At 41.3% G+C, this 13040-nt stretch overlaps 1 protein-coding gene across 5 annotated transcripts in view; it reads left to right on the plus strand.

Moving 5' to 3' along the window:
• The window catches only part of ZCCHC4 (zinc finger CCHC-type containing 4), a 22476-nt gene that overhangs the window by 3280 nt on the left and 6156 nt on the right, over positions 1-13040 (plus strand). For 2 of the 5 annotated variants that reach the window (XM_019553295.1, XM_019553296.1), the window contains exons 3-9: positions 457-539; positions 1588-1863; positions 2629-2709; positions 3023-3095; positions 5999-6149; positions 6673-6773; positions 10203-10324. In XM_019553295.1, coding sequence (XP_019408840.1) covers positions 457-539; positions 1588-1863; positions 2629-2709; positions 3023-3095; positions 5999-6149; positions 6673-6773; positions 10203-10324 — 887 coding nt within the window. The remainder of the gene's footprint in view (positions 1-456; positions 540-1587; positions 1864-2628; positions 2710-3022; positions 3096-5998; positions 6150-6672; positions 6774-10202; positions 10325-13040) is intronic. The other 3 variants (XM_019553298.1, XM_019553300.1, XM_019553297.1) reach the window with 2 other exon arrangements.

Below are 13040 nucleotides of genomic sequence, written 5' to 3' on the forward strand. Positions count from 1 at the left end.
CTCCCCAACCCCCTGCATCTGGCCCTATGGCCCCCCGCCCCTTGCCATTCCCAGTGCAACCCTGTTTGCCCCCCACCCCCTGCCGCTCCGTTCCATGCCACCGCCGTCTCCAAGGAGCAGGGCCTGGAAGGGTGGGGGCAAAGCTAGCACATCTGGCCTCATTCCCCCACTCTGGCCCCTTAGTCCCCGTTGTCATGGCGATGCTCCGCTATGTGTAGCTGTTTGTGCAGAGCACTCTGGTTGCCGAGACAACCAATCGGAGCGCAAATAAAGTGTTACGGACAGACAGATGAACAGACTAAGGTTTTTATTATATTATAATTGCCATTACTTTCTGAAACACCTTGATAATTTTGAAACTTGTGAGTTTTTTGTTAACCCTTTCCTGATTTAAGAAATTATGTGAAATAGATCCACATCTGTTTGTTATTGGAGCTTTTGCATCTTGTTTTGCAGGTGTCAGATGCTAGACTTGCAGCACGAGAAGAATTTAATAGAAGTAGTCAACCCTCTTTGTCACACAGACAGAATGTGGAAAGGTATTATGTTGTTCATTTACCCTTCTAAATATGAGTCTGCTGTAGGGTTAGTCGCATCAGGGGTTAGTTGCATCATACATAGAGAGCATTCCCCTTTCACATTAATAAAAAATAAATAAAAATCCAGTGAGTGAGACTTAGAAAAACAAGATGTGGTGAACTATGGATGGAAAATAATAGGAAATATTTCCTTAGATCACAATCTTTTCAGGGGCAAGTACTGTATCTTTCTCAATGTGGTAGGGCCTGCATATGTGGATAGAGCACTGCTCTAATAGAAATAATTTATTACGTCAGTAGCAATTGTGGGTTGTGGTGAATACTTTTAGAAAACTCTTTGAAAAGGAAAGTGTGTTGCTTAGTCATGTGAGAGATCGTAGAGTCCAAAGGAAATGTAAACTACTAAGTAATTTAATAAAGGTCTTGCTGTCATTCTGGTCACATTTTCTGGAAGAATTTTTTGACTAGCTCACATTAATTACTGATTTGTATCTGTCTCTTTAAACTTTATGTTGCAGTCAGATGTATGGGCCTACATCTTTAGTTACTATGGCTATTCATGCCTTCACCAGTGAAAATATGAGCTTCCACACTTTAATTAAATAAGTAGTACTTTTTCTAGGAGAAATAAAACAGCCCCAATAAACTTTGACAATATGTAATGTTCTTCTCTTGTCAGGGGATACTATTCCCAAGAGTTCTTTTAAATATTTTTTTCTTAGTTATTAATTCAGTGGTCTCCAAACTTTGCTCCATTTGTGGCCAATTGTATAGTGCAAGTAACATGCTACAGACATGCTTAGCCTGTCAACTTGAAGGAACAAACATCTTTGGAAAGCAAATTTCCCTTGGATCCAAGCAGCTTTGGTGGGTCTGGCTAGGATGTTGGGAACCCTTGCATTCAGTGATTCAGAGGTAGCTAATGTAACTATAAAATAGTGACCTTAACATTTCTAAGGTGCATGATTTAGAGTTTGCTAAAATACTAACATTGCGCCTTTTTCAAGGTTCTGCTTTGTAAATGAGGTTCTTATTATTTTGTTTGAAGGTATAAGAAGTTTGTTCTGTTGCCGTTATCGAAAAGGAAATTTTGTCAAGAATGCCAGCAGTTATTACTGCCAGCTGAGTGGGAAAATCATTCTGGACATGAAGTACTTACTGACATCACCAATGCTCAGTTAAAAAGGCCCAGTCAGATTCTATATCCACTGGAGAATAAGAAAACAAATGCACAATATTTGTTTGCAGATAGAAGCTGCCAGTTTTTGCTGGATCTTATTACTGAACTAGGATTCAGAAGAGTGCTGTCTGTTGGCACACCAAGGTATGTTAGCAAGCATCAGTGTTCGGCAAGGTATATTTGTTACTCAGGACCTAGTAATTTCTTAGGTTTCCTTAGTATCTAATACAGTGGTTCTCAGTCTTTTTAGTCTTGAGATGTACCTTATTTGACCTGAGACACCCCTCCAGAACTGTGAATGGAGCAGCACCCCATTTAAAAAACTAGTTTATTATAGTACCTTAACTCTTTGCAAAGAATCCAGGCAGTGGCCAAGAACGGGTAAGTCTGAGCCTGCCCTTACCTCCTCACCCCTGTTTATCTCCTCCCACCTTAACCCTCATTGAAAATCACTAATTTAGTAGAAGGGATCTTCCCTCTGTATGTAGTATAAAAGTGCTTTAACAAACTTAGGTTTGAGGTTCTTGGTATTGTCTGGGCAGCTAGATCTTGTTGATTTTTATAAAGACACAAATAAGGAGGACCTCCTAAATATGGCAAAGCAGCCATTCTTCTTTAATTGGTAAAATAAGCAGTAGATTGACCATTAGAATTGAGCCTATTAAGCAGTGTGATGGATTCAGTAATCTTCACTGATCTATCATCTTATAATGCTCTATTTTAGAGAAGAGTATTTGCATATTAGTGAAATTGGAAAATTGGTTATACCAAAATCTCCCAAACTATGTCCTTATTTCATCTGAAAAACAAGTTGGTTTGTATTCTATAAAAACTTTGGTCTTACTCATCTTGCTGAATATTTTCTGAAACGCATTGTATCCATTAACTTGTTTGCTTTAATGATTTCAGGCTTCATGAACTGATCCAAATAAATGGATTTGAAGAACAGCAGTTCAATGTTAAAAGCCTTTTGTTAGACATTGATTTCAGGTAGGCTTTTTACGTGCTTATCTATATAGGAAAAAGACACAGACTACTCTGTGCACATTTTATTTTATCTTTAGTTTGTGTCATCTACTCCCTTCCTGCCCCTTCCCCCCTGCTCCTGCCCAGCCAAAATCCACACTGTATGCTTATTTTTCAATTCGCTCAGTGGTTTGCCACTATAAGTACTATAAGGACAATCAGTGCCCCAAGGTGATAGTGCTTAATGATTTTTTCTTAATATATTTTCACCAAAAACGTTGTTTCTGGCAGACAGGAATATATTTGTTTTCCATTACATTTAAAACTTGCTTTACAGGTATTCACAATTTTATACAGAGGAAGATTTCTGCCACTATAACATGTTTAACCATTATTTCTTTGGTGGAGAGGTAAGGGCCAGTCAAATTCTCTGAATGTTTTCTCTGAACTACATATAATGTTTATTTAGAACTTGAAATGTTAGATAGAAATGTATTACCAATCTGGTAGAAAATATTGTCATGATCTGAAGATGATCACATTCTATCTTGGCTCAAAGAATAAATGTGCCTGTTTCTTTAATAACTATATACCATTATATCTAATGGTAACACTACCTATAAAACTAATTTTACTTACTGCTTCTTAGACTTTTTAGGAAGCACTTTACTGATGCAAATTGCTTTCTTACAGAAGCAGTGGGAACAAGCATTTTAAATACAAGACCACAGAAATTCAACAGAGTTGGGAATCTTTTAGCTTAGACTACTAGTGCATCCGTTCAGTATTCTGTCTGACTGTGGCCAAAGATAGATCCTTCAGAAGACAATGTAAGAAACTGTATAATATACACTGACCATGCATAGGAGAAACTCCTTAATTTCAGGCAGTTTGTGGTTGGCTCTCTGTTACTTGGTAACACTTGAAAAGATCAATTCTGCTATAGTAGAGGTCGGTAACCCTTGGCACATGTGAAGACATTTTACTTGGCATGACGGCCCTTGGGGCGGATAGTGGCAGAGCTGTGAGCGGCCTGATCCTTCTTGTGGCAGTGAAGCCCTGACCCCTTCCCCACTGTCTGCCCTAAGGCATATGTGCATCTGCTGCTGGCAATGAGGTGGGCCAGGGGTCTGCAGACCCTGGTGCAGCTGCTTGTAGTCTTGGTGCAGCTGCTTGCTCTGCTTGCAAGAGCCTGAGTCAGCTGTGAGAGGCAGCTAGGAGGCTGCAACCAGCTGCACCAGAGTCCACAGAACTCCAGCTTGGCTTGTTGCTGGGGGCAGGTACACGTATGCCTTGGGGTGGGCAGTGGGGAAGAGGCTAGACTGCACTGCTACAGAAAGGATTGGGTTCCTCACAGTTCCCCTGCCATCTACTTCTGGCACACCAACATCTTACCAATAGACCTTGTGGGTGTTTTTGGCACTCTGCCCAAAAATATTGCCAACCCTTACCTTCCTGTTTCTGTTAACTTACACTGAGGGTCCAATCTGAAATTTATTTTGTAAAAATGGCACTGCCTTTGAACAAAGGACTTGTATGTATTTAAATGCCTACTATCAAGAGTTGCTTTTTGCTGTCAACCAATGTAGTTAAAAGGAAATGAGCGTCTCTCTTGTACGTCATCCAAAGAATTGTTCGGCTTTTCAAGATTTTCCCCAAAGCCAGCTGAGCCATGCTGTTGCCTTTAGTACAGGCATTTGGCATCCTTTAGCACAGATGGGAAAGGGCAGAATAATTCAGTTTGAGAGTTAGAAACTTAGCCCCACAGTGTCATGTCCACAGTTGTTTGCAGAATAAAATCTTACAGTAATACGTAGTATTACATAATATATTATAGTATGCATTATTTTTGTCATTTTAATATATAATTATAGTAACATAGCATTATAACAATATGACAGTACATCTTACAATATATACTATAAAATAATGTAAGTTATACATTGTTTAAGATACTGCATGCACTGTATGCATATTTGAAAACCCTCATGTCACTAAACAGTAGATGTTGGTTTCTTTTGGGGCCATTATTACTGCAACCATCAGCTTACCGACACAAACATACTTTTTAGTGATGCCCTGTAGCGTGCTCATAGTGAGTTTCATATTTTTTTCATCCTAAATCATATCTTTTAATATATTCTTATAAATAAAGAAGTATTTTCTAGAATGAATCAAAATGAATTTTCTTGCCTCTCTAGTTTAAATCTAATCTTTTTTATTTTCTTTTAATGTTGCTTTGATTGAGAGAGGACAGTGCTCTGCTGTCTGTCACCTTGTACAGACATTCAGTTTCTCTTTGCAGAGTTGCTGCTCTCCCAGGAGAAATCATGAGTGTACGGATGTTCAGGCTTTTTCTCCCAGGGTAAAAATGGCCCCTCCAGGAGAAAGATAACCTGGGAACAACCAGGGTTAAATCACTCCCAGGGGAGTTTCTCCAGTGAGAGTGAATAACTGTATGTGTTAATAGTTTACTGTAGTTATTTTAATTCTGGGAAGTCTGAGGTGGCACTAGAGAAACTTCCCATCTTTGTAATTTGCATGGGAGCTAATATATTTTTATAATTTGTACAAATTGCAGGCCAAGAGAAAAGAACAGCTATTGACTGAACTGTTCTCTCTTGCCTAGTAACCCCCATTCCTTCAGGTCAATTTTAGGAAATGTAAGAAATTTGAACTGCAGCCTTCCTTGCTGTATCTGCTTTGACTGTGGAGAACTGGTTGCCTATACTCTTAATGTAGTGTTTTATAGCTGTTAGGATGTAGAAGGGACCTTAAAGATCATTGAGTCCAGCCCTCTGCCCTTGGGCAGGAAAGACTGCTGAGATCAGATGACCCCAGCAAGGTGAGCATCAACACACTCTTGTGAGAAATGCTGACTTCACATTTAAAAAGTAGCATACATCTTCATTTTTTAAAAGGGAATTACAAACAATAAACTTACCTTTAAATTGTCCAGTATTATTTAAATGTACTCAACCTTATTAGACTTGAGCCAGCCCTTGTTAGACCTGGGGCACCTCTTGGAAAATGCCAGCACTTAGCTTTCATTAATTTTTCTCCTACGGAAAAATGGAGCAATTCTTCTGTTGGAGAAAACTCAGGAAGACCACAACAGGTCAGAATATTTTTGACACTAGATTTCTATTTGGAATACCTAGATTTATCTGATGAATCACTTTTAGGTGTCTGCCCATCTAGCACAACACCCTGTAGCATGCTTATGAATCTTGTAGCACCTTCATTGAGCATCACTGGTTTAAAAAAAAAATTTTGTGCCTGTTTTCTGGTCAGTAACCTTTATGTCTTTTAGGTTGCACAAGAAGTATGTAGAAAATTCTTGCATGAGGAAAAAGGTGAAGGGGTCATAATGGTGACTGATCCTCCTTTTGGAGGTTTGGTGGAAGCACTGGCTTTTAGCTTTAAGAAGCTGATTGCAATGTGGAGAGAGGCACAAGAGGAAGGTATGTATTAGAAATGAGTAAGATGATGGGAGTTGGTAACTTCGTCCATAATAAATGACTTATTGATGTTGTGCATACTTCCTACTTGTGAGATGAGTGTTCATCCACTTACATTCTAGTTTCTAAAGCTACAAGAAGCCAAATTACATGTACATTTTAAGTAATAATTCAAATACTCATATTTAAAAATTAAGAGACTGATGCAAATCACTTTTTTCTTAATTCTGTATTTTTATAGTGTAAGATATAAACCAAGGTACTTTTTATTCATCTGTCATGATTGTCTAGGTAGACAATACATATCCAGTGAAATTTACTGATAATGGCTAAATATAAGTATATTGGGCTGACCAGCATCCTGCTTTCTTAATGGAATTAGTTCTAATTTCTGTGGCTGTAAGCAATTGTCACATGTATGGCAACTGGTCTCAATGCACATATATTTGTAAAACGTCACATTGTGCATTCTGCTTTTCTTGATTAAAAAGTAAAAAATTACATCTGAATCTCTCTTCGTTATTAGCTCACAGCAGCAAGGAGATGCCTATATTTTGGATATTTCCATACTTCTTTGAGTCACGCATTCTTGAATTTTTTCCAAGCTTCACTATGATGGACTACCAGGTATGGCCAAGTCTAATAAATGCTCTTTAATATCTTGTATAGCAAGTGAACAGCGATTCGGAGGTTATATTCTAGGAAGTGTGTGTATTTCAGATGACCAGACTTCTGTGGAGAGGACCACTGATGGTCAGCATAGTGTGTTGGTGGTGAGCAGCAAATGTTTGTCATTAACTCTGAATCTGATGCATCTAATGATCCATTTATACTGGTTATATTTTTCATAAAATGTGAAGCAGTATGATACCACCTTCTCTTTCTACTAATCTTAGATTTTCATAGACATTTGGGCTGGAAGGGACCTTGGAAGATCATTGAGTTCAGCCCCCCGCCCAAAGGGCAAGAAGTCAGCTGGGGTCATAGGATCCCAGCAAGATAAGCATCCAATTTGTTCCTGAAACTGTTCAATGTAGGTGCTTGAACCACCTCCGATGGCAGGCTGTTCCAGCCCTTGGGGGCTAGGACAGTAAAGAAATTCTTCCTTATGTCCAGCCTGAAACGGTCTTGCAGTAGTTTATGACCGTTTGACTTCGTCATCCCTTGAGGCAGTCTTGTGAACAAACGTTCCCCCAGATACTGTGATCACCCCTGATTAAACTTGTAGGTGGCCATCAGATCACCCCTTGAGCCTGAACTTTTCCAGGCTAAAGAGCATCATGGCTCTCAGCCTGTTGTCGTAAGGTCTGTTTTCCTGACCTCTAATCACGCGTGTGGCTCTTCTCTGTACTCTCTCAAGCTTCTCCACATCCTTTTTCAATTGTGGGGCCCAAAACTGGATGCAGTACTCCAGCTGCGGCCTCACCAAGACCGAGTACAAGGGGAGAATGACGTCCCAGGATTTGCTTGAGAAGCATCTATGGATGCAAGCCAGCGTTTTCGTCGCTTTACTAGCTGCAGCATCACATTACAGGCTCATGTTCATCTTGTGGTCAATGATGACCCCCAAGTATCTTTCTTCCGTAGTGCTAGCCAGCGTAGCACTGCCGAGCCTATAAGGATGCTGCAGGTTTTTCTTCCCAAGGTGGAGAGCCTTGCATTTTTTGGTGTCAAACACCATCAGATTCTCATCCGCCCATTTGCTGAGCCTGTCCAGGTCAACCTGGATCCTGCCTGTCTTCTGGCATGGATGCTTTGCCCCAAAGTTTGGTGTCATCGGTGAACTTGCCAGTCCGCTTCTGACTCCAATGTCCATATCATTAATAAAGATGTTAAACAATATGGGTCCAAGGACAGAGTCTTGGAGGACCCCACTGGTCACAGGATACCATGATGATTGACTTCCATCAATTACTACCCTCTGGGTCTGACCACAGAGCCAATTTCCCAGTCAGCAGATCATGGTGGACCCAAGGCCACAATTGGCCAGTTTTGCCAAGAGGTGGTCATGGGGTACCAGATCAAAGGCTTTTTTGAAGTCAAGATATATGTCATCAATCTCTTCTCCCTTGTCTGGTGATAGGTCACCTGTTTGTAGCAGGAAATGCGATTGGTCAAGCAAGACCTACCCACAACAGACCCGTGCTGGCTATCCCTTAGGATGTTGGTATCAGCCAGTCCTTTAAGGCTGGCCTCTTTAATAAACTTTTCAAAGATCTTCTCCAGGATAGAAGTCAGGCTGATGGGCCTATAGTTAGCCGGATCTACTTTCCTCCCTTTCTTGAAGATAGCATCACATTGGCCTTCTTCCAGTCTTCAGGCAGTACACCAGAGCACCAGGAGTTTTCAAAGATCCTAATCTGTCTCACCTCAAGTACTTTTTAAATACAATTTTGAGTTTGTGGACACCAGTCAGCCATTTCCTTTTCCTCAAAAGTTAAATTTCGCTTGCCCATCAAACCTGTAAAATTTTGAAAGACTCAATCCTAGTCTCTTGATAAGCTCAAACTCAGTTATATCAGAAGCAGTTGGGGTTAGAAATGAAAGTTACGTATAACAGAATAAGCATTTTCAAAAAGAAAATTTCAAAGTGAGGTGCCAGGGGTAAGGCAATGAAGTGATGTCAGCTTAAATAATGTACATTATTTTTGAAATTGTGTGTTGTACATGTTTTTTCTGAATAAATACATCTAGGGACATATCCCTATGAGATTAGTCTTGTCTATTAGAAGTATATTAACATTTATTCTTGTGAAGCAATCATAATATATACAATTTGTTAAATTACACTTGTATTTTTTTAGCCCATTGCCTAAAATCATTCAGCCATCACAATGAAATATTGCATTACTGAATTATTTTCTTATAGCAATGTACTTATTATCATATTTGAACATGTCATGGTACTCGTACATAAACGTATGTGAAGGTAGAACTCTTCTCATCTTTTCAGTTGACCAAGTTTCCTAGTAACAAAGGTGTAATATTTCCTTCTATGCAAGCTTTCATATGGTTGTTTGGAGAATGCAACACACTTTAAAGATGAAAAAAAATATTTTTCAGCTGATCTTTCTAAAATCTGATCCACAATTGCATTTTTTTAATTTTGCCTCTGACATTCTGGGAGTCCTAGGCAAGGAACAGTAAGCCAGTATCCAGGCCAAGCAAACATAGCAGCCCTCTGTACTGCTCAGGTGCCTGCCAGCCCACCTGCTCTTGCAGCCTTACACAGGAGCTCCCTTTCCAGTTCAGGAATAGTACTTATATGCCTCAGTCCAGCCCTCTTATGGCCACCTGATTAGTTGTTTTTGCCCCTCTTTCCCCAGGGCTAGGTGTAGTTAATTACCTCATTAGATGCCTGACCCCTGGTGATTTACTTACTCAGGCCATTGTGGTAACAGGGGTGGGGGTTCCCTGTTGCACAGAGCAAAGAAGGGGAAATTGAGAAATAAAGGTAAAGTGCAATATTTGAAGTGTCAAGAGCCTGTTCTCCATAGCACCGTGAAAATATAATCATATTAATTAAAAATATGGATGACCAAATGCCTGGTCCACAATATTCAATTTAATCTGGGCTTTGTAGTTTCCCTAAAGAATGGAATTTTTAACATAAATATTTTGGAGTGTATAGAAAGAAAATAAGTAGGCTAAATCTCTTTGTCAGCACTTCTTCAATCCTGTGCTTATTAGGCACTTTGGGCATTTATACATATGCTCTGGGAGGTGGTGGTGGGGGCAGAGCGCTTTAATTAAAATACCCAGAGCGTCTCATGTATCAACATCCTCGCACTGAAAAATAATGGCAAGGTTGCTTTTAACTAAAGGTCTTTTGACAGGCTGTAGCTAAAGCACCCACGTTGCCTCTTTCAGCATGGGGACACTGATGGATGAGATGCTGGAGTCTTGTTACCATGACCATGGAGTAATTACCATGCTCCAGCAGACTTAATTAATTGAGCCTGTTCCAATGTGCTGTAATTATAGCGTATCACTGCTCATGTATAGGCACTCTTTAAAGATTTTCCTGAATTTGTTCTTTCTGCCTTCATTTTTTAGGTAGACTATGATAATCATATGCTTTATAAACATGGAAAGACAGGCCGTAAACAGTCTCCTGTTCGTATTTTCACCAATCTATCTCCAAGTACGATAGTACTTCCTATAGAGGAAGGGTACAGGTAAGAGCTCTTAAAACACTCGCACTCTCTTTTAAAAACCATACAGAGGCCTAGATCTGGAGTTTCACAGTGGTACCTTTAGGCATCATGTTCCTCAAATAGAATCAACAATCTTATTTTGACACCTGAGTTCTCCATACAATGGTAGGCACCTTGGGATTGGATCCACAGTGGATAGTATTTGAGAAGAAAGTGGGAGATCTGGATTTGAACCACCTCAGGCGGTAGAGGCCCTAGAATGCAGATCTTCCACTTCCTGGATCACTGCCCTAACAACTTTATTATATAAAAGTGGGCACAATGATCACCTCCACTCCTTGTGTTTTAGAACAAATGTGGCCATTGTTGCTATGTTTTGAGCAGGAATCAATATAGTTAGTGTGTGGTGTTCATGTTCCAGTATTTCCCCACACCTACAGGATCAGCTCTTCGACCTACCCATAACGGGACTGACTTAAGGTTAGGAACATTATCGTGATTCCCAAGTGACTGTAGGCCTAAAATAGACATACGTAACTAGTGCTGTTGTTCCTGGATTTGCATATTTGTGGAATCTTAGGTACATAGGTAACCCTTCTGGCAAAACCTTCAGTGCCTATGGACTTTCAGGCATATAAGTGGTTATGTGGGGTTTTGTGGTTTATTCACTTGCACTTGAGTACTTATATTCTACCTGATTTTCACTTTAGGTGCCTATGTGCTTTGTGGAACTGGAGTTAAGGGATTATTCTAGAGCTTAATAGTGCTGGGTTTTTGGTTGTAATTATATTGGTCTAAGGACATAGGCAGGCAAAGTTCTTTGAGAAGCTGTGATATTTTTTTACTGCACCAACTGAGTATTTGGAAAAAAGTTCTTAGCAAGCTTTTGGACACAATCACCCTTCTTCAGACATAGGGCGTCTGCTGTTTTGAGACTCTCAAAGAATGAGAGAAACTACAAAGTGTGGCAGGATGTCAGTGAGAATGTAAATAAATAGAAATTACATTCTCACTGACATCCTGCCACACTTTTTTAGCTTCTTTCATTCCTTGGAGTCTCAGAACGGCAGAGACTCCCTATGCCTAAAGACGGGTGATTGTGCCCAAAAGCTTGCTGAGAACTTTTTTCCAACTACTCAGTCTAGTAAGAGATCACATCTAGTCAGAGAGCTTGATTAGTGAAATGTGAGATACAAAATAAATTTGCTACTCTCCTATGCATTGCTTGATAAATTTGTTCATTTATAAGGCAGGCAAGGATTTTAGTGATTTCTTTTATTGGACCAACTAAAAATTTCCTCAGGTCACCTGAAGAAGTGCACTTAATACCCAAAAGCTTGTCCATCTGCTATCCCAACCATGCAGTTGGTCCATTAAAAGATAGCACAGAGAACTCCTTGCCTCTTATCTATTACCTAGAGCAGGGGTGGGCAAAATGTGGCCTGTGGACTGTATGCAGCCTGCCAGGCAGTTTAATTCAGCCTGTGGGTGCCCACCAACTAATTGTACCCCACCTAACCCTTCTGCCTACGAGGGTAGGAGTGAGGTGCCCACATATACCATCTTCCCCACACAACATACCTTATTGCACCTTGTTCTCACCCATGTGCGGAGAAGGGTTTGGTTCAGCCAGCACACAGCTTCTGGGTGGGGATGCTATTGCCACTGCTGGGGGACCTGCTTGGCTTTCCTAGTGTCCCACTCATTCTGGGCACCAGGTAGAGAAGTAGTGACAGTGGAGCGGGGATTATGGGGCTGGAGCTGGTGGCAGTGCAGAGCCCACACCAAGAGGTGGGTGGAAGAAGCACGTAGCTCAGGTGAGCAGGGTGTGAGTGTGTGGGAGGGGTGGGGTGGTATGGGGACCCTTCACACACTTCCTTCCCCCCCCTCCCCCATGGAGTAAAGCTCCCACTGACGGGAGCAGCAGGCAGGGGTGCTTGGGGTGCTCGTGTGTGGTTCAGGCAATGCCACTGGTGATGTGCAGCTCTGGCCAGCGCTGCACACGGAGGTGAGGAGTGCAGCCCAGCCAGCCTGGCTCTGTTGCGTGGGGCTCCCTGTTGTGCACGTGCAGCTCCCACACTTGCATATCACTGGGGGAAGCCCCATGCAATGGAGCCGGCAGCTTTCACCACTGCCTGCTGTGCAGGTCACAAGACTCCACCAGGAAGCAGGGGCCGGGGCTCCCCTCCACTTCCAGCACAGTCCCAGGACCTGCGTAGCAGGGAGTGGCGAAGGCAGTCGGCTCCATTGCATGTGCTTCCCTTGGTGCTGTGTGAGTGCAGGAACTGCACATGTACCGTGGGGAGCCCCACTCAATAGAGGCGGGCCAGCTAGACTGCACTTCTTGCTTCCATGTACAACGCTGGCTGGAGACGTGTGCCACATGGTGCCTCGCATCCCACCATATACACACCTCCACTCACACCTCATGCCTCCCTATACAATATACAAGAGTAAGACTTTATTTTTGAGTTATTATGCAGTCATTTCTATATATATTATGCAAACATAAATCATTATAACAAAAATATTTTTGTAATAAAATTAAACTGTTATAGTAGGTGTTTGACTCTTAGTGTATGATTTTTTTTTTTTTCTGGTTCCAAGATGGCAAGCCCCTCTCCCAAAAGGAGTATTTCCGTGTGGCAAAGGGCGGGACTTCAGGTGGCAAAGGTCGGGGGTTAGGGGTGGGACTTCTGACCCCAAGATGGCAGTCATGGGGCAGAGCCACCTGCCC

Source organism: Crocodylus porosus, unplaced genomic scaffold (assembly GCF_001723895.1).
Source record: "Crocodylus porosus isolate Cpor-Errol unplaced genomic scaffold, CroPor_comp1, whole genome shotgun sequence".
In the NCBI taxonomy this organism is placed as follows: Eukaryota; Metazoa; Chordata; order Crocodylia; family Crocodylidae; genus Crocodylus; species Crocodylus porosus.